Below are 20,758 nucleotides of genomic sequence, written 5' to 3'. Positions count from 1 at the left end.
CAGGATGAACCCACTTTCTATTGTCTTCATATTAATGGAACCAGAGGAAGCCATAAGAAGATGTGGGAATGGCAAAGCTGCGGGATTCTATGGTATCTGAGTTGAACAAATTAAATATTTTGGGCAAAACACATAGAAATGGCTCCTTCAGCTCTTTAATAACTGCTGGACAAGCACACAAATTCCAAAAATATGGCAGAAAATAAAAGTAATAGCTATACTAAAACCAAGCAAAGAATCATCAGGCCCCAAAAGATACAGGCCAATCTCTCTACTATATCACTTATACACAGTGTTTGAATTAATGATATTAACCAGTTTAACCCATAAAATTTAAACTCTTCTTATTCCAGAACTGGTGGGCTTTAGACCTGGCAAGAGCTGTATTAAATTACTGGAGCAACATTTTTCAACCTTAATAATAATAATGCGCTGTCTACTCAGTGCAGCTTGCCCAAGGCCAAACATGTGGGCTCTACTCACAGAAGGCTCAGTGGGGAATCAGCCTTCCAACCTCTGGTGTTCCACAGCCAAATATCTTACAGTAGCACATGATGCTGTCCACCATCAGTTGCTGCTCAAAAATCTCTACCTCCTTACTAAAGATAATGGACTAACAGAAATGGTTGCCATTCGACTTCAGAAGTGAAGATTCTTTATAGAATGTCAAGGAAAAGTTACTTTATCAAGTTAGTAAAGTCAGCAATGAACATGGTCAAAAAACTAATGTTAAGCAAACCTGGTTCATGGTAATTAATAACCCCAAAATGCAGTTGAAAACACAATATGAAAATATGGAGCGCATTGACAAAATGGGCACAATGGAATCTGATCATCTGAAACGTGGGAGCACGGCCAAGCACTATATGTTAGAAGAGATTGTTTATTTTAATGAAGCTGCCCAAGTCAGGCAATGCAAAAAAAAAACCCACCTTCAAATTGGCTTTAAAATCATGCATTGTAAGCCATTATTCTCAGTTCTACTGTATAGCTTGGAATTATGGTCTTATAAATTATAAAAAATAATGTGCCGTCAAGTTTATGCCAACCAATGGTGACATTTATAGGGTTTTCTAGATATACAGCACTCAGATATACTATTCCCTTCCTCCAGGGGCACTCTAGGATTGCATTGACCAAAGCTATACTGGCTGGCTTTTTTCCCTTGAAGACACAGTAGGGAATTGAATTCCTGACCTGTGAAAAATATAGAAGCATTTTAAATTCAGATTTATTGTAGAATGTTAAGAATTCCTTGGATCAAGAGAGTGACCAGTGAAAAAAAGTACTAAAACTAGTGACTAAAGTCCAGGAAATCATAAAATGTGTAACAAGCAAAAAACTAAAATATTTTGATAATGTAATGAGAAACATTAAGTACAGATTCTTACAGCTGATCATTCAAAGTAAAAATAAATGAAGACACATAGGGAGGAAAGACAATAAATTATTGGCTGCAAATATTGTGAGACTGGTTCAGATGCCACACCATTCTTTTAGAGCTCTCACATTCAGAGTCAAAATAGCTATGATGATGTTCAACCTCCAATAGGATGTAGTCATTACATAAGTTAGGATGTACAATCAAACCAAGATCTATTATCATTTGAGAAGGATTGTCCCATTCAGAGTGCTCTGCCCTCTTTTTACTATTAACATAACTGTGTCTTTGATGATTTTTATACATGTTATATTGTTGTGTTTTTATCCATGTAAGCTGCCCCAAGCAGACATTGTCCGGGTGGTGGTGGTAAAAATCAAATAAACAAATAAACAAATAAAAACACCTCAATTCTTTGAAATTTCAAGATCAAGGGTGCAAACTTAGTTTGACTAGGGCAAACACTGTGGGGTGATATATAAGCAGCACACTTTGCTTTTTTGCTTTACATATTTTGAAACTTCAGCATCTAACCAAGATAATTTTGTGACTTTTTTGCTTCTCCTACCTCCCTCCCTCAATATCTAACTTTATAGTGCCAAATCTGATGAAGACTCCTGCAGGCTTCCAATACACGTGGTTCTGATATTATAGTGCTCTAATAAAGGTATCACCTATCTGTGTTTTTTGGATTTTGCACAAAGACCAAACACTGTTTTCCATTTATTTTAGCTAGGTAAAATATTCGATTAAAAAAAATCTGAATATTAGTCACTCTGCCCTTCCATCTCATCAATGTATCTAATGCTGTGCTTGATGTTCAGTATTACAACTGAACATCAACCAGAGCATTAGATACATCACAAGCCAGCACTTTAACCATGTGATACCCTCCTGTAGTGCTTAATGCTTTATACAAATAAAACAGTTCTTTATACTGCAGCAAGAATTAAAGTTATTTCTCCTTAAATTGCAATTGCAATTTAGTTACATACTGTACTTGTTACTGAAAAAGAATTATAAGTAGTACGGGCTTATATAAGCATATAAGTAGTTAATTTTATTAATGTAGTGTTTTAAAGACTATATACTTGGAGCTTCTTCCTTTGTGTTGTGGCTCTCCTACCTTGACTGATAAATATATTTGGGATTTGATTCTTATTTGACTTTGAGCAGACATCTGTATTCTTTCTTGTTTCCTCAAGCAATTTGTGCTCTGGTGCTGTGAAAATAATTCAAGGTGTACAAACTGTAGCATCCAGTTTAGGGCTGTGTTTATATCACTGTTGTTGTGTTACAGTTAGATATTGATGGATTTAAAATACTTATCCTACCTTTTTCCTTAAAGAGGACCCAAGGTGACTTACAACAATTAAAAGGCAGTATTTAAATTAGTAACTTAAGTATTTAAGTTAGTAACAGTATTTAAGAAAAGACTCTTTGGAAAAGACCTTGATGTTAGGAAAGTTTGAAGGCAAGAGGAGAATGGGACGACAGAGGATGAGATGGTTGGACAGTATCATCGAAGCAACCAACATGAGTTGTCCTCTGAAGATGCTGGCCACAGAGACTGGCGAAATGTTATGAAGAACAACCTTCAGAACACGGCCAAAGAGCCCGAAAAACCCACAACAACCAACCAACATGAATTTGCCACAACTTTGGGAGGCAATGGAAGATAAGAGGGCCTGGCGTGCTCTGGTCCATGGGGTCACGAAGAGTCGGACACAACTAAACAACAAGTTAGTAACAATACTAAAAGGATCAATAAATGCAATACCAAAAAATGCAACATCAAAATATATTCAGTGCATTAAAGTACATTCCATTAAAAAAACCCAAACCCTCAGCAGTGATTCATTCATGGGAAGCTTGACTGCAGAGAAAGGTCTTCATCTGCTTGCAAATGGACAGTAAGAGCCAGTCTGGTTTTCTGTGGAAGGGAGTTCCAAAGTCTGGAAGCAGCAAAAGAGGAACACCCCTCTCCTGTGTCCCCACCAAAGGCACCTGTAAGGGTGATGGGACTGTGCAAAAGGCCTCCCCTGATGATCTTAAAGCCTTGGCAGGATCATAGAGGAAGATGCAGTCCTTGAGAGCGCTTGAACCCAAGCCATTTAAGGTTTCGTATATTAGAACCATCACTTTGAAGTCTGCCCGAAAACAAATCAGTAGCCAGTGGATCTGCTGTAATGGACGGTTGTGTGATCCCTGTGTCTCTCCCCAGCTAGTAATCTGGCTATAAACATTCTTGTAATTCTGTCTTTACAATACTTATTTAAACACACAGAACCCCATAGAACAGAGATGCCATGTATAAATGTTTGCCATGTTATATCTCATTCTCTTATGTCTGATGATGAAGTGAACTTGTCCAGAAATCTCACATTAAAAAAAAAGTTCATCTTTAAGATGCCACTTTTAAAAAACTTTTTGCAGTATTTTGTTTTCAGCTATAATAGAACAGGGAGTGCTATACTACCACGAAGTTTGGCCAATACAAGGGTAGTCTTAAGTAATTTCCATCTCCTGCAGGTTTACTGGGCTTTTGATTCAACACAGCTTCAGCTGGCCTAGTCTTGCCTCAGTTGGCTCTCAGTCATGTTGGCTTGTTATGTTTGCATACGATGCTATAGTTATTTTCACTCCTTTTCAGATCATTTCACTCATCACTGAGTGGCAGCTGTTGGTGAATTACTCAGTGGCCTGTGTGTGCTCAAGGCCAGCCCCTAACATCTTGCAGCCTTAGGCCAAAAAACATAGCACCCTCTCTTCCTCAATCAAGGTGCATTGTACCTAAGGCCACCCAAGTTATTCAGCCACCTGAGACAAACCTACAAGCACTTATTTTCCTTGCTTCCTGGCAGTAAAAATACAAACATGATAAAAAATTTAAACAATGATTGTTTACTGTTATTTTTTATTAGACTTATATACTGTCCATCTCTAAAACATGTCTACTCTAGGTGGCTTACACAAAATGCAAAAACCCAAAGATCCAAATATAATAAATGAAAACATGAATGCATTAAAAATGAGGCCCAATTTTACTACAAAAGTCCAAGATGGGAAAAAGGAAAAAGAAGAGTTAAAGCTAAGTAATGGCGGTTGACAAGGCCTACTTTTAGAGCCAGGTCTTTAGGTTGCTCTTGAAGGCCCTCAGTGAGGGGGCCAGCCAGATTTCTATTGGTAAGTTGTTCCAAAGATGAGGGGCCACTGGCGAGAAGGCCCGGTTTTTAGTTTTTTCCCTTCAGGCCTCTCTCAGTGTTAGGACCCTCAACAGCCCAGCCTGGTTGGAAAGGGTGGAACTAAGCAGAAGAAGGCACTCTGCCAAGTATCGAGGCCCTAAACTGTTTAGGGCTTTGTATGTAACAGAACCTTGAAATCGATGCGGAAGTGGATAGGTAACCAGTGTAAGGCAGCCAGGATGGGGGAAAGGTGATGGAATCTCTTCACCCGTTAATAACCTGGCCGCCGTGTTCTGGACCATTAGAAGCTTCTGCATCAGTTTCAAAGGAAGTCCCACGTAGAGTGCATTACAGTTCTTGAGACTATGAGCGCATGGACAAGTGCTCCTAGTACAATTATGTACTGCTATTTCATCTCTCTCTGTCTGTCTCTCTCTCACACACACACACACCATCACTAGGCCTCACTCAGCCCTAATTTCAGCTGCTGCTTCCAGCCAGAAGTGGAAATCTTTGTCTCAGAGCACAAAGGGAGAAGCAAGGTTCTCCTCTGAGGCCTTGGGAATGGCTTCTCTAATCACCTCAGCCACAGAAGAACTGGTGTGTAGACCTTATATCTGTAGTCAACAAGCAGGCTCAAAGGCCTCCGTTCCTGGGGTATCAGAAATTGCTTCTGGTACCCATTCTATATAGGCCTGGTAATTACTTCTTGTTACATGGTGTCACGTTACCTCCGATTTATGGTGACCCTATGAATGCGCAATTTCCAAAATGTCCTGTCCTCAACACACCTGCTCAGCTCTTGTAAATTATTTATATTACAGGAAAATCACATAATGTTGTGGCCAACTGTTTTACTTTCAAAGTTCTTTCCCATTAAAACAATACAGCTCCCACCACCTCCTCCATTTAAAAAGAAATTCTGAGATTAGCTGGAAAAGTCCCCTTGTGCCCCTCTACAAAGAGTTGGATCAATCCTGCTATGTTTCAAGGCACACCAGCAATCCTGGTCATCACCTCAATTTATTTATTTATTTAATTTTATTTATTCATTTATTTAAAATATTTTCAACTTGCTTTTCTTCTTATAAAGGGCTCGTGGTGGTTACAACAATTAAAAGACAATATTTAGGTTAATTATGATTATAAAATATTGAAAGGATAAATTAATAGAATACAAATAAAATTAAGCAACACCAAAGTACATTCAATGTAATAATGTACAACAATCCATTTTAAAAACCTCACCCGGCAGCCATTCACTCAAGGAAAGCCTGCCTAATTTTAGATTGGCCACTTGAGGGCTCAAGGGGGCTATTTCAGGGTTTTTTAAAAATTTGACTTCTAAAAAAAATGTGGTATGGTTATGGAGCAGCTCTCCAAGGCCCAGGGAAGTTGTCCATTCCTGCATTGAAAGTTCCAAATAAAGCATTTTGACCAGAGCCAACTCAAGGCATTTTGCTACTTCAGATGGACAAGATGCTCCACCTTATTCCAACAGAAGAAGCTGTCCAGACAGGTAGTTGAATTTTAATTCACCAACAATGCAAAAGGACATTCTCCACTAGTGTAATAGAAGGCCAGGGAATAACTGTCATTTTTTGGTATACGTGCTACCAAGCTGTCCTCTGCTTATGGTGAGCACATGAATAAGTGATCTCCAAAATGACCTATCTTCAACAGCCTTGCTCAATTCTTGCGATCTCAGGCCTGGATGAAATCTAACAGTAGTAAGCCTATTGAACCAGTGGGGATTTGGTGTGATCGGGTTCAACTTGTGATAGTGGCAGTTCCCCTCTTTCTTTGTGAATAAGGACAAGAGATATATTTTCTTTAACCAGACTGTTTGTATTATGAGGAGGGCAGGGATAAACTACAACTTCAGTGGATCCAACTGGACTATTAAACATTGGCAAATTGTTCCACATAACATCTGAATCATTAACCATCACATTTTCTCTTAGTGCGGCACCATCCCAAACCTCTCTCAATCTGTTGGTTTGCGCATAGGTGTAACATGCACTGTATTATGGAGAAAGCCAGAGAGTTCCAGAAAAACATCTACTTCTATTTCATTGATTACGCAAAAGCCTTTGACTGTGTGGATCACAGCAAACTATGGCAAGTCCTTAAAGAAATGGGCGTGCCTGACCACCTTACCTATCTCCTGAGAAACATATATGTGGGACAGGAAGCAACAGTTAGAACTGGATATGGAACTGATTGGTTCAAAATCGGGAAAGGAGTATGACAAGGCTGTATATTGTCTCCCTGCTTATTTAACTTATATGCAGAATACATCATGCGAAAGGCCGGACTGGAGGAATCCCAAGCTGGAATCAAGATTGCCGGAAGAAATATCAACAACCTCCGATATGCAGATGATACCACTCTGATGGCAGAAAGTGAGGAGGAACTAAAGAACCTTGTAATGAGGGTGAAAGAGGAGAGTGCAAAAAACGGTCTTAAACTCAACATCAAAAAAACGAAGATCATGGCCACTGGCCCCATCACATCCTGGCAAATAGAAGGGGAAGATATGGAGGCAGTGACCGATTTTACTTTCTTGGGCTCCATGGTCACTGCAGATGGTGACGACGACGTTGTTGTTGTCCGTTTAGTCATGTCCGACTCTTCATAACCTCATGGACCAGAGCACGCCAGGCCCTCCTATCTTCCACTGCCTCCCGGAGTTGTGTCAAATTCATGTTGGTCGCTTCAATGACACTGTCCAGCCATCTCATCCTGTCGTCCCCTTCTCCTCTTGCCTTTACACTTTCCCAACACCAAGGTCTCTTCCAAGGAGTCTTCTCTTCTCATGAGATGGCCAAAGTACTGGAGCCTCAGCTTCAGGATCTCTCCTTCCAGTGAGCACTCAGGCTTGATTTCCTTTAGAATGGATAGGTTTGTTCTCCTTGCAATCCAGGGGACTCTCAAGAGCCTCCTCCAGCACCACAATTCAAAGGCATCAATTCTTGGAACCTTTAATTTTAACGTCTAGCGGCTGCCCTACCGAGCAGGAGGAGGCTTAGGCGTGCTCGACCAGCGCCTTGCCCTGCGAGCAGGCGGTTCCGCAGGCGCGCAGCCGCCTGGAGCAGCCCCCGAGATCCCGAGCGCCTCGAGCCTGCCTCCAGCCCCGCTGAGGACGAAGGAGCTGGGGAAGGAAGAGTCTCCCCTCCCAGCTCTTTCCACCCTCCCCGAAGAGCACCCTCTGAGGGCGGTGTGGAGTTGGAGGGGGGGAGAGCCGACCGGTCGTGAGGGTAGCACCCCCCCCCGCCCCAGCGTGTCAGCCCCCCTCGAGCCAAGCGGTGCCCCAGACCGGCGGCTAGATGGAGATGAAAAATCACTGCAGAAGCGGTAACGGCCCAGGGAAGCGGGAGGAGAGGGAATTCGCAAGCGAGGCGGGAAACCTCGGGGCTTCGTCCGCACAGGCTCTTCACCCCCCCCCTCCCGCCGCCACAACCTTCTCCTCGGCCCTTCCTTCTGCATGTGTACCGCTCCTGCTCCTCTCCAGCCCTGTCGTCGCCTTCCTCCTCCTCCTCCTCCTCCCCCCGCCTCCCTCCCTCCCTCCTTCCCTCCCCGCTCCATCCCAGGAGTTCTGCGCTCCTCTTCTCCCGCGGCTGCTGCTGCTGCTGCTTCGAAGCTCTGCAGGCGGAGGGGTAGCGAAGGGTCGGGTCCTCTCTTTCCAGCTGGTGCACCGAGACGGGAGCGAGCGCTGCTCCTACCCCTACCGAGGGGAGGAAGGGAAGAGCTTGGCAACGGGCGGGAGGCAATTCCTCTCTCTCTCTTTTTCTCTTGGGGGGGAGATCCACACGGCCGAGGGAAGAGTGCCTTCCCTGGGACTTTTCTTTCTAGTCTTTCCGAAGGCGGTCCCTTTTCAGTTTTTTTTTGAGAGGGGAAAGGCTGCCGCCGTTGGAGAGACTTAGCAAGGTGGAATCGGGACTTAAGATTTTTTTTTTTCTCTTGGATATTTCCCCTTCTTACTCTGCGATCGGGCCTGTGTCCTTTTTTTTTTAACTTTTCTATTTTGCAAGAGAGGCTTTGAGCCTCCCTCTCTCTCTGTGTGTGTCGGATCCACCTATTCTTTTTTTTTTCCCTCTCTCTCTCCATCGAGACGCCTTTCTCCGCCTCTCCGGGGATACGTAAGAGAAGATTGGCTTGCCACCCCATCAACACGCGTTGGGTTGGAGAGGAAACACACTTCTCTCCCGAGGAAGGAGTTTTCCCCCTGTTCCCAATTCCTTTTCCGACGTGTGGGCTTCCCCAGCGCTTAGGAAGACCCAGCGGAAGGGGGGAACTCTTCAGCAGATCCATCGGCTTGGCTTGCAAACTTTTTTTTTCCTTCCAAACCACCTCTTTTTAGCAGCTCCACTCCAGCATGTAAAAAAAAAAAAAGGAAGTGCACCGCCGCGGCCGCTTTCTGTTGGGACTTGGCTCCTTGTATACCCCCAAGGGTAAGGGAAACGAGCACCAGTGATGATGATGATTGCTATTGTTTTTAAAAGCCTCCCCTTCAGCTGCAGCCCCTGCATCGGCGGCAGTAAACGGGGTTGTTTCTGGCTTGCTCAGAATGGCGCGCCATCTCCCCTCTGCAGCACCGGGTCCCCCCTCCCACCCCTGTTCGTGCTACCCGGAGGGTCTCCCTCGCCGCCAGCCCCCTTTTTTTTGGCGGGGTGGGGGGGGATCGATCGCGGTTTGCCTGATACCTGCCTAGTTTCACGAGGTAGTTGGCTCTGGGTTTCACGGGAGAGCGGTTTGTACTACATGACGAATAGGAAGTTTCGTTTTGCGTCGAAGGCTGTTCCTAGGTTTTCCCTCCGGAGGAACGACCAGAGAGTGTCGCCAGGATGATTTATGATGATTCCTGTTTCCCAATATTTTATCCACATGACAGCCCTGTACGTGGAGTGGGGAAGTTAGGGCTTGATTTCTGCTTGGGGTTCCGGCTGGAGGGTAATTTCCACACACCCCAAGCCTCTTCTTGTGCCCTGTGCTTTTCTGAAGGCAACCCCTCTCTTTTCTCAACCCAGTCCAGTGTAGGTTGGTGATTTATGAGAAGCAGGCTGGTGGGGGGTGTCTTTGCCTCTGCTGGGGAAAGGGTCCCTCCTGTTCGATCTCTTTCTCCCTCTTTCCACTTGCACAGGTTGTGAGGCGAAGATCCTTCTTTCCTTCAGACAAGGGATGCTCATCAGAGAAGTCCTGCTGCTCCTTCAGTGCTGCTGGCCGTCCCTGCTGCTGCAGTGGACCCTCCATCCTATCTGGGGCTTCATTCAGGTAAAACTTCATCATTTCCTCCCTCTTCAGATTCCTTGTGTGTGAAGATTTTTGAGCACCCCTTAGCTTTCTAGTCTGGAACTAACTTGCACAGCCAAATAGTTTACTTAAGGACCAAACCGGTGGGTTTTTTTAAATGGGTTGTTGTGCCTTGCTGCTTGGACTGTGTTTTGATGTTGCTTTTGTTCACTTATTTTGATTGTGGTATTGGTCAGATCCTTTTTAGTATTTGTATACTCACTGCTGTTAGCTTTAAACACTGTCCTTGAATGATGTAAATCGCCTTGGGTCATTTTTAAAGAGAAAGGCAGGGTGAAAATATTTTAAATAAAAATACATTAAAAACTGGCTGTGTTGCCCTGGAGAGCCGATCCAAGCTGGCAGTTTGGAAAGGGTGCATTCAAAATTCCTCCCTGCCAAAGTTATGGCTGCAGCAAAATGCTCCTTTTTGAAGTATTGTTTAAGGATACTTTTTTGGATGATGGGCTCCAGGATCCAGCTGGAATGTCCGTTGTCTGTACTGGCCAGGGGACTCTGGGAAGTGTAGTCCAAAAATATAAGTTTTCCAAGCTCTATTAAGAGGGTAGTCAAAAACATATCCATAGGGTTTTCTTGGTGTTCAGCAGCATCATTGTGGGGCTGCTCTTGTGATTGCAGTTTATCTTCTTGAGCTATGTAGGACACAGGATTGTTACAGGAAGGGAAACAAGCAGCTGTAGTGACTCTGAAACAGCTAAACATTCAATATGAGTTTAGCACTGCTAGGAGGATTGTGTTATTGCTGATTATAGCTATTTTGAATGGCCACTTTGTCTTAAACTTCTCATAGAGTGGTCACTGATTGAAATTTTTGGATTTCATTGCCCTTTGTATACAATTATTTCCCATCCTTATCTGTACTGATGTTTTCTTGCCAACCAGTGAAACTTCAGTCCATCCAACATATGCCTTAATAAATCTGGTAGTCTTTAAGGTCCCACACCTCCTGTTGTTTTTGCTACAGACTACTGTGGCTATCGTTTGGGAATTAACATGATTTTGGCAACAGTTGTGAATAGGGAAGGTGGTGGGAAAGGAGCCCGTTAATGTCTGGATATGATCAGAACTTGTGTTTTCAATTTCTTTGAGCATAATAATGACAAAATCCAAGCTGTTTAAATATTATCCCTTGAGGGTTTTTTTTTGGGGGGGGCACAGTCACAATTGTTACTTCCCAACTGACTAATTTTAATGTCTTCCCCATTGTGCCTCAGGTTATCTGTAATGTAAAAGGCCTCCTGCTTTTCCTGTTGACTTCTGGTTAAGTCATGCCATAATGAACAGTAGTAAAGGGTAGCTGTGTTAAGTCTGTTGCAGCAGAAACAGTGAGGAATCCTGTGGCAGTTTCGTGATTAATACGTTTATATTTGGCATCCGCGTTTGTAGACTGTAAACCTTGTGAAACTTGTACCAAATAAAACTTGTTCACTTTTAAGGTAATGCAAGGGTTAGTAAGCAAGTTAGGCTCAAATTAGATGGTACAGATAGCATTGCTACAAATAAAAGATGCCTGTTTATTCCAGGCAAGCTTTTCCTCTCCACATGTTGCAAATTAGCTTGCTTTTGTTTTGTAATTGGTAATTAACAGGTAGACACTGGCCTCATTTACAAAGGCATTTGCTCAGATGCAAAGCATGGGCCTGGAGAAAAGCACTGTAATAAGAGGAAAATACAAATTTTCTTTAATGTGTAGCTTGATCTTTAAAAACATAAACCACACATGTCAGCTTTAGACCCCAAACTTTTCAAGCACTTATGGAATACACTTTAGGCTATGGAAGTACGAAGGGTGTTCTTTTACCCTTAGGAAAAATATGATTTACATTATGTTTAGGCTTGCTGCCTATAGAGGAGTTTGCATGCATCTCCAGAGTATCTAAGGGCGTAATTTTATGCTCATTTGCATGGAAGGCAGTTCGGATGAACTGACTGAGGATTACTTCCAAGGAAATGCCCATAGTATTCCACTGTAAAGTACACCATAAATAAGGGAGTGGATATAAAGGGGAGCCCAAGAAGCAGTGGCACCACCATATGGCAGAGGAGATTTAAGGTAGTTGTTAGGAAATGCTTTCTGCTTGTTTCTGTGAAGCAAGATGGAGTTGCTACCCTCAGTTGCATTTTTTGTAAGAATGTTTTAATTCTGGAAATCGTGGATTTTGGTTGAAGTACTGTACTTTGTGCTACACTTGGTGATCCAGAAATGTTTCGGAGTTCTTAAGATTACGATGATCCAATGAAGAGTATCATTCAGAGGTTCACATAGTATGGCTAGACCAATGTTCTGGACCTCTTTTTCTTCAGTCATTTCTGTGTGTCTGTCATGTCTTTCCAGTACATCAATGAGTTGCTCTGGAAACTACTTAGTAGTTTAACTTAGATGTGATTTTAAGTTACATTCTCCCTGGGGAGATGTAATGGTATGATGGAATGAAGGGGGTTGCAGGGTTGAAGCACTGGGACTTTCCCTGTTTATCCTGGCACTAGTCCTAATTGTAATTAAGACAGATCTTCTCAGTGACAGTATATTGTTGTGAGATATCCCTCACAGCTGTCTGTGTTTTTTATAATCTCTTTATGATGAGTGTTTGTATCTCAGAATATCCTCTTGCATCACTGAGAGCGTGGTGTTAGTTGAAGACTGTCTGCACATTGTAATAATTCTAATATTTTTCTAAGTATGTACAGAGTCTTTGTATGTCTTTGTGGGAAGTCCCACAATTTGAAGCAACACAAAACTTAGCAATGTTTCTATTGCATATGTTGTGGTGATTTTTTTTCAAACAAATAGCTCACTTAGATTTACTGAGAAATTACATTCATCTCTGGCACAACTTGGTGTTTCTGTGAGAGAAATTATAAAAGTGATGAATCCATATGTTTGCAATGGTATATACTTTTGAGCATTAATTGTACCTGTTTTTTTACATTCTAGATCCCTTCATTTACGTTTTGTTACTACATGAAAATAGATTCGTAATCTCTCCGCCCCCCCCCGAAAAAAAGCCCACATGTCTCCCATTTCTAAATATTTTCTAAATGGTATTTGAAACACAAAAACTATAGCAATGGCTGTTGGTAATTATCTGTATTCTTTGAGAGTTACATGATTTGAATCTTTTGCCACACACTTTGAAATGAACAATACCACTGAACTTGGTGCCTGTAAAATTCAGCTTGTTCATTTGGAGCAGGATTTCATTCTTCTTGAATGTGCTGACAGGGAAGAGGGTTTTCCAAACCTTATGACTGTAGGTGGCAATGTGTGCAAAACAAGGTCTCTCCAAATAGCCTAATTTTATTAACAGTTTGGCACTGTCTGATGTGACTATAAACTCGACACCCGCTGAGTATAGGCTGAATCAGCTTTGTCGGCTATCAATTTTGATTTGCCATACAATTTGACCTTGGTAGTTATGTGCGGTGAGGACTAGCAGTCATAGTGAATGCACACAGAGGCAGTTGCAGAAGCTACAACAAAATTGTTTAAATATGAGTGACTGCAGTGAAGTTTACACAAGTATGTACCTGTAGAAAATGGGACAATAGTATTTCCATTCAGGAAGTTGCAACCATGAAGTCCTAATAAGGTGTATACATTTCTTTTGAAAGCTAATGCTTTGTTTATTACTTAGGACTGAAATAGTCATTGATAAGCTGAGTCCTGCAAGTACCAGAAAGTGCTGTTCTTTTCCTTCTGTTCTAAACTTGGCAGATTCCATGTTTTTGTTGTTGATGCTTCTTGGCTTAACTTTTTGCCTTTCATGCCTTAAGATCTGTCAGCCGTCCAACTGCAAAATTAGGCTTTCATTTTGTTGCCTGGCGTACCCTTGAAACTGGCTGCTTGTGTATGGTAATTGATGCTGGGTATGTTTTAAAGGCAAATGTAATTATTTGAAAAAGATGTGTTTTTGTTTTTAAAAGCTTACATCCTCTAATCACTCTGTCCACTGCCATGACTTTACATATGCACACTTTATCCCCTTGTAGGGGATATATAAATCAATTAAACATTGAATTAAATAAATTGCATTGTTTTATATTGTAGAAATCCCCATTAATCAATCATTTATAATATTCCTTGATTGATTCAAGGGGTATATGTGTATGTATATATTTGTATATGTGTGTATAATTTGTTCCACTGATCCTCAAAATACATAAGTACACAGAGTGAGTGCTCTAGAGGGGCTTTAATGTGATATAAACCAGAGCCTGCCCTTGTATTATGTTATCCTTAGCCAGCAGGGGTTGGCAAAATGTTGCCTTCCAGACATTGTTGGACTGCAGTGCTCACTCGCCTTAGCCAAGATAGCCAGTAGTGAAGAATTCTGAAACGTAGGTTGACCACACGTGGAAGACTACATCTTACACAATACCTGCCATGCAGAGTTGGTGTTTTATTGGTGTGGTCTTCCATTCTACTTTAGACTCTCATGACAGAGTCACACCTATTAAAAATCAATTAAGTGAAGCAGTTTTCTGTAGGGTTTTAATTATGTTATAATACTACTCAATTCCAGTAGGGTAACTAAAAACTTTAAGATCAGTGTCATGTCATATTGTCAAGTCCTATAGCAAACAATGCTGGGAATATTTATTTTATTTTATGTTTTAATTCATTGATTTATATACCACCCCGTTAGTACAATAACAGACACTAAAACCAGGCAAGGAATAGCAAAGAAAACAACAGTGAAAATCATTTACAGAAATACAAGACAAAATGATTCAGTTATCAAAATGGCAGCGGAACACTTTTGCAATAAAGTGGCAGAGCTCAAGGGAAAGAAAATTCAAACAAAGTTGCTTCCAGCGACCCCTCAGAAAAGCAGCATCTAGCAGTCTCTTCAAGGTGGACAGGGAGGGAGTCAGGTGGAGCTCAACGGCAAGCCAGTTCCAAAAGGGTGGTTCTACAATAGAGAAGGACCAGCTTCTTGTTGATATTTTCCTGAGCTCCTTCATGGTGGCCACGTGGAGGAGGGACCTGGTGGCAAGGTTCCCTCTAAGCCGGGTGCGCATGACTCTGCCTCCCTATGTGCAGCTATCTTCTTCCTCCGCACAGCGATCACGTTCAGCTGGTTGCGGCGGAGCCCTGCGCATGCGGGGATCAGAGGCGCACACAGGTGAAGTTGCATGTGAGAGAGGCAGAGCCCTGCCCAGCGGGGCTGGAAATTAGAAGGTACGTTGTCTGGTGGTTTGGGTAGATGATCTTGGAGAAAGAAGCTCAGAGAAGTGACAGGGTCCCAAACAACATACCCTCTAATTTTCAGCCCCACTGGATGGGGCTCCTCCTCTCTCTTTCTCATGGCTTCACCTCTGCGTGCGCATGTGACTCTGCCCCCCCCCCCCCCCGTTCACTGGGTTCTGTCATGACCGGAAACTAACACAATCACTGTGTGGAGGAAGAGAAGAGAGCTGCATGGAGGGAAGTGGAGTTGTGCGCACATGCCCAGCTTAGTGGGAACAATGGTTGCAAACCATGGAGCGCTTTATCGGTGAGCACCAAATCCTTGAACTTGATCCAGGACGTCACAAGTAGTGCAGGTGGGCCAAGACTCAGATGTGATCAAATTTACTCGCACCTGCCACTAGCCTGGTGATTGCATTCTATACCTACAGTATCTGGGTCATTCTCAAGGGAAGCCCCGCATAGAGAGTGCTACAGTAGTTGATCTTGGAGAGATCCCTGAGAGATCCCTTGTCTAGGCAGGGGCAGAGCTGGGCGATGATAGCTGAGTGTTGGTGGTAGTCCAGCAGTTTCCTAAACATCATCTGATGAGACAGCTAACGGTATCTGAGCCATAGCCAACGTCTAACTGACTAATGTATCAGTTTTCATGTGCACCTTATGATATAAGCAACCACTCAAGTGAATGGTGCCAAAATGGGAAGAGACCTGCCTTTCATTTGTTTACACAGCTGTGTTACCTGTAGACAGCACTACTGGTATACCAAAATCACCACTGCTGCCGCCTTGCTCTCTTTCCCACTGTGGAGAGGTAGTGCCAAAGTGTCAGACTGGAACTTGGGGAATCCAGATTCAAGTCTCCACTGAGCCATTTACCTCTGTGTCTGACTTTGGCTGTCAGTCTGACCTTCCTCCCAGGGCCCATTCAGGGTTATTCTGAAGATGGAGTAGGGAGCAATAGAGTCATATATACTACTTTGATCTCCTTGGAGGGATGTAATTGTAATTAATGAATAACTATGTATATGTAGTCTCCATATCTGAGAGAAGCTTGGTTGAAAATAAGAACTCTGTTATCCCTTTGTAACTTAACCCCTTTTTTTTTACTTTCCAGGGTCATGTGCACTAATAGTACAGTTTGGCATTTAACTGGAAACTTTTAAATAAGCAAGCTGCAACTGCTGGAAGATGGAGTTGCAATACAAGGGGAACAGATGGGTTTAACCCTTCCCCCTTGACACTACTGTTTCTGCATCGGGAGGAAGTCTCCACCTGATGCCAAATAAAAAACTTGAAAGTAGCAATCATCTGCAGGATCAACTGTTGGGCGTTTTTTTGTTTCTGTTTTCAAGAGTGCACCTTTTATGCAAATATCCATTTAAGGTCATACTGTACTTTGTTTGGGCAGGCAGAAGGAGAGAGTAAACAGTTAAATATATTATTTTGGCTTCGATTGAAAACTGTTTGCTCTCCTCCCAGAGTTCCAGATTATCTTTAATGGCATGGCTTAGCACTGAGGTTGAAAGGTGAGAGATCTGCTATATTATTGATACTGACATTCTGTTGATAATCGTCAGTTGCTGCACATAGATTGCCTTCTGAAAAATCTTTTTGAATTACTTGTTCTGTATTTATGTGGTGGTGTTATTGTTATTACAGTACAGTGGTGCCTTGACTTATGAACGCCCTGACCTACGAACAATTTGATTTACGAACAGCTCTGGCCGCAAAATTTTGCTTTGACTTGCGGCCGGAGCTTTGATTTACAAACAAAAAAAAGAAAGAGGAAAAAGGCGGGAAATTAAAAAACCTAACTGTTGGTGGCAAAGAGGCTGCTTCTTTGTAGTTCTTTTGCCGTAATGGTTAGGGAAAGGGAGGCTTAGCTTCCCAGGCTTCCAGCATCGCTGCCTTTGGAGGCCTCCTGGGGCTTCCCCGCCATCATGGGAGACCTCCCGGGGATCCCCCGCCGCCACCTATAGCCGCCTTCAGGCTTTCCCAGGGGGTAGACCGGGCCTACCAGGGGAAGCCCTCCCCTGGTAGGACTGGTTCACCAGGGGAGGGCTTCCCCTGGTAGGCCCGGTCTACCCTCCCCCCGAGAAAGCCTGAAGGTGGCAATCGGCGGCAGCGAGAAAGCCCCGGGAGGCCTCCGAAGGCAGCGATCGGCAGCGGTGGGGGACACCTGGGAGAATTCGGACTGGTAAGATGCTGCTTTTTTCTGTTAAAAAAGTTGTTCTGGGTGGGTTTGGGAGGGTAGGTTTGGGCTGGGGGGGTATGTATCTGTGTTTTGTTTTTTTGGTGGGTTTTTTTTTTTGCAGTCCCAGCGTGCAACTTGCAGTGTTTTATTTTTATTATTATTTTTGTATGAATGAACGAATTAATGGGTTTTCAGTGCATTCCTATGGGAAATGGTGCTTTGACTTACGAACATTTTGACTTACGAACATCATTCCATTACAGATTAAGTTCATAAGTCAAGGCACCACTGTATTTAGCTTTAAGGAAGTCTTTATGGGTTTTTGGTTTAGGACACTGCAGCTTCAGTTCCGTGTGAAACCACATGCTTTTCTTGTTTCTCCCTCCACAATTTTTTTTGTTTGGTTGCTTGTTTTGGTAGATCGCCAATATCAATAATGATGGGGGAAGTCCTTCCAAGATAGTTTTGAATCATTATACTGATATACAATAAATGCCATAGTATGTGTAGATGAGCTGTTAAAAGTATTTACCATAATGGTAGAGCTACTGAAATAGGTTGTAAGATTTGTTGGTTTTTATCTTTTGCCAAAAGTAAAAGAGGAGATTAAACAAACCCCAAATCTCTAGCTGTTTTTCCAAAAAGACATGTGAGTTTTGGAAAAGAAAAACTGGTTGAAGTGGAGACTATCTTTCAGATTCAAAAGCACTATTGCTTGAGCTAGTATGAGACTTCCAGAACTTGTAAGTCACAGCTGCCTCCAGTAGAATCACTTTAAAAAAATTGCATACCTTTCTGGTCTAGGCTGGTAGCTGAAAACTATGCCTTTTTTCTAGAATACTTATGGTTATTCTGAATATTGAAGATACTGAGAATGGAGGCTCAGTGACAGCAAGGTAGGGAAGCCTATGGTCTCTTTCTCATGAGGTCTTCAGTGTCTCTATTCCAGGGTGGACAAAGTACTGTATTTTTTGCACCATAAGACTCACTTTTTTCCCACAAAACAGGGGGGTGGAAAGTCTGTGCATCTTATGGAGTGAAGAAAACAGATTATATTTTCCTGTTTTCTTCTCCTAAAAAATTGGTGCGTCTTATGGAAAGGTGCGTCTTATGGAGCGAAGGTATACCCTGTGGGCTATATTCAACCTCCACACCGTGTTTTGAAGTCCCCCCCCCAGACCCTCCAGAAGAATATAGCCAAAACCCATACATTAACCAGATCTAGAGGGTTACAGTGGAAGGGATGGACCTAGCACTCTTCCCTCTCCTCACACACTCACATTAACCCTTTTTTGAATGCCTGAAAAGGGATTTACTCCAGAAAATTCAAAACATTTTTATTTTTCCCAGCCATGAATGTGAATCACAAAACACTTGCTATCATAAACACATAGAAAGATCCTGAACAGTAGTATGAAGTGATCAAACCTCACAATCCCAGCTCAACATAAGCACATCTGTTGATAAGTTGTAAAATGTGTTGCTGAAATGATGGTTTTGTTGCAAAGAGTATTATTGAGATCAGAACTTGGAGAATTTTGGAGTATTAACGCCCAGAATTCCACTCCGAAAAAAGAGCAACATTTCGAAGTTCTTGTTTGATCATGATTTGTAGGACTCGTTAGTGTAAATCAGCTTGCATACCTTCAAGGATCTCTCATTTGTACCTTTTCTTGCTTATCTTACAGTGTCCATGACATGGGTTCATCTGCAAAGGTAGCAATGTGGGTTGATATTTTAAGGATCATATTTTGAGAGCTGTTCAGACCTGCCAGCCCTGCAGTTCTGTGTTGCAATTTCATTCAATGTGAACAGTATTTCATAAGAACACAGAAGGAGACTAAAGGCATATCCCACCTCCTAGAATCGTAGAATGGTAGAGCTGAATGGGACCCCTTGGGTCATCAAGTCCAAGCCCTTGCCAAAGCAGGAAATCTCTGTCTGATACAGTCTGTTCCACTATTAGTCACCTCTTGTTGTGAGGACATTTGTTTTTTGAATGAATGGATAATGTTTTAATTTACTATAACAAACTCCATCTTTCACATGGCAACCGTTGAAATATTTGAAGATGGCTGTCGTATCGCCACTGAGTGTTCTCCAGGCTAAATCTCCACAGCTCCCTCAACTGTTCTTCATAGGGCTTGATTTCCAGTCTTTTTATACAATGGATGCCCTCTTCTAGACACATTTCAGCTTACTGACATCCTTACATTTTTGTTCCCAGAGCTAGACAGTGTCCCAGGTGATACCTGACGAAAGCAGAATAAACAGTGATGCTGATTTACTGGATCTAAACATATACAGTAGTGTTAATGCATCTGAGTATAGCATTTCCTTTTTTTTCCTTTTTTTTTTTTGGCCGCCACTTTGCACTGGTGACTCAAACTAGCTTGTAGTTTACTAAGACTCCAAGTTTCTTTTCGTGTGTACTACTGAGATAACCATCTCAGACAAACTGATGGGACAATATACCGAGTCTAGTCCTCTACCAAGGAATATCATCAAAAGACTAGCCCTGGTGGCTTCTCACACACAGACTATGAGTGACCTCATGCTGAAACAGTCTACTATCACTTCTGTTTTAAAAACAGTAATTTGAATGAACACAGCCACCTATTGGTTCGGTAGATTGTTAAAAGATAAAATGAGCTATAAGATATACAATGAGCCTATATTTAGCTGAATTTTCAATCAGAGAGCAAAGCTTTGTTGCCTTCTCATCTGAAAGTAGCTTATATAGGCTTTAGAGAAAGAAAAGAGCAATTACACATGCAGTGAGTCACATCATGCTTCGTGAGAGTGCCAGTCTTCCTCACATTTCCAACATGATTTCTACTGATACTATATCTTCAGTTTTGTATAAAGAAGCCCAGGGAGGATCCCTTTTACTGTCAGAAGAATTAACAGCTTTCCCTGAATGCTCTAACTTGAGGGACCTTGAGATAACATGCAAAGTAAGTAGGTCTGACACAGATTTCATTTGCTTTTTGCTTCAGATCCAAACACAGGGTTCCAGAACCCTCACCTAGTGACTCCCTTTTGATTACTTTGGCACCATTTTTTCAAGTCCCACATTTCATCTCACTGTAAAACCACCATTTCCATCAGAGTCCGGTATCAGCTATTTATTTCTAATGCTATTTTCTGCAACAGCTTATTATTTACCAGGAAGAACCTGTTGCTGGCCAGGGGGAAGGTATTGCAGTCAATGTGCATCCTGAAAAAGTTACTTTTTTTGCAGTACCAGAATGCCCTCGTCACTGTAACCACTGAAAGGGATTCTTAGAATGGTGGTTCATAATGAAATTCTCAAAGCTGTGGTTCTGTCCTCCAGTGATTTCTATCTGAAAGGCCTCAGAAAGTATCTTTAGCACTTGAAAGGCTGGAATGCCGTTTCTAGTCAGAGTAGGCAATAGTGAGCAAGCCTGACTGCTGCTTTAGCTTACAGTGTCTCTGATACAAATTTTCATGCAGAGAAATGGTGTAGGAGC

The 20,758-nt window shown here is 42.4% G+C and overlaps 1 protein-coding gene across 2 annotated transcripts in view; it reads left to right on the top strand.

Moving 5' to 3' along the window:
* The first annotated feature begins 7,723 nt into the window (after positions 1 to 7,723).
* The window catches only part of PRIMA1 (proline rich membrane anchor 1), a 72,158-nt gene continuing 59,123 nt past the window's right edge, over positions 7,724 to 20,758 (top strand). The window contains exons 1-2 of one of the 2 annotated variants that reach the window (XM_020802200.3): positions 7,724 to 7,923; positions 9,710 to 9,840. In XM_020802200.3, the coding sequence (XP_020657859.1) occupies positions 7,896 to 7,923; positions 9,710 to 9,840 (159 nt within the window). In that variant the 5' untranslated portion in view covers positions 7,724 to 7,895. Of the gene's footprint in view, positions 7,924 to 8,147; positions 9,021 to 9,709; positions 9,841 to 20,758 lie in introns of those variants that run through there. The other variant, XM_020802201.3, reaches the window with a different exon arrangement.

The sequence above is a fragment of the Pogona vitticeps genome, chromosome 1 (assembly GCF_051106095.1).
Source record: "Pogona vitticeps strain Pit_001003342236 chromosome 1, PviZW2.1, whole genome shotgun sequence".
In the NCBI taxonomy this organism is placed as follows: Eukaryota; Metazoa; Chordata; class Lepidosauria; order Squamata; family Agamidae; genus Pogona; species Pogona vitticeps.
Note: the sequence above shows the minus strand (reverse complement) of the source record. Positions and strands in the feature narration are given on the sequence as shown.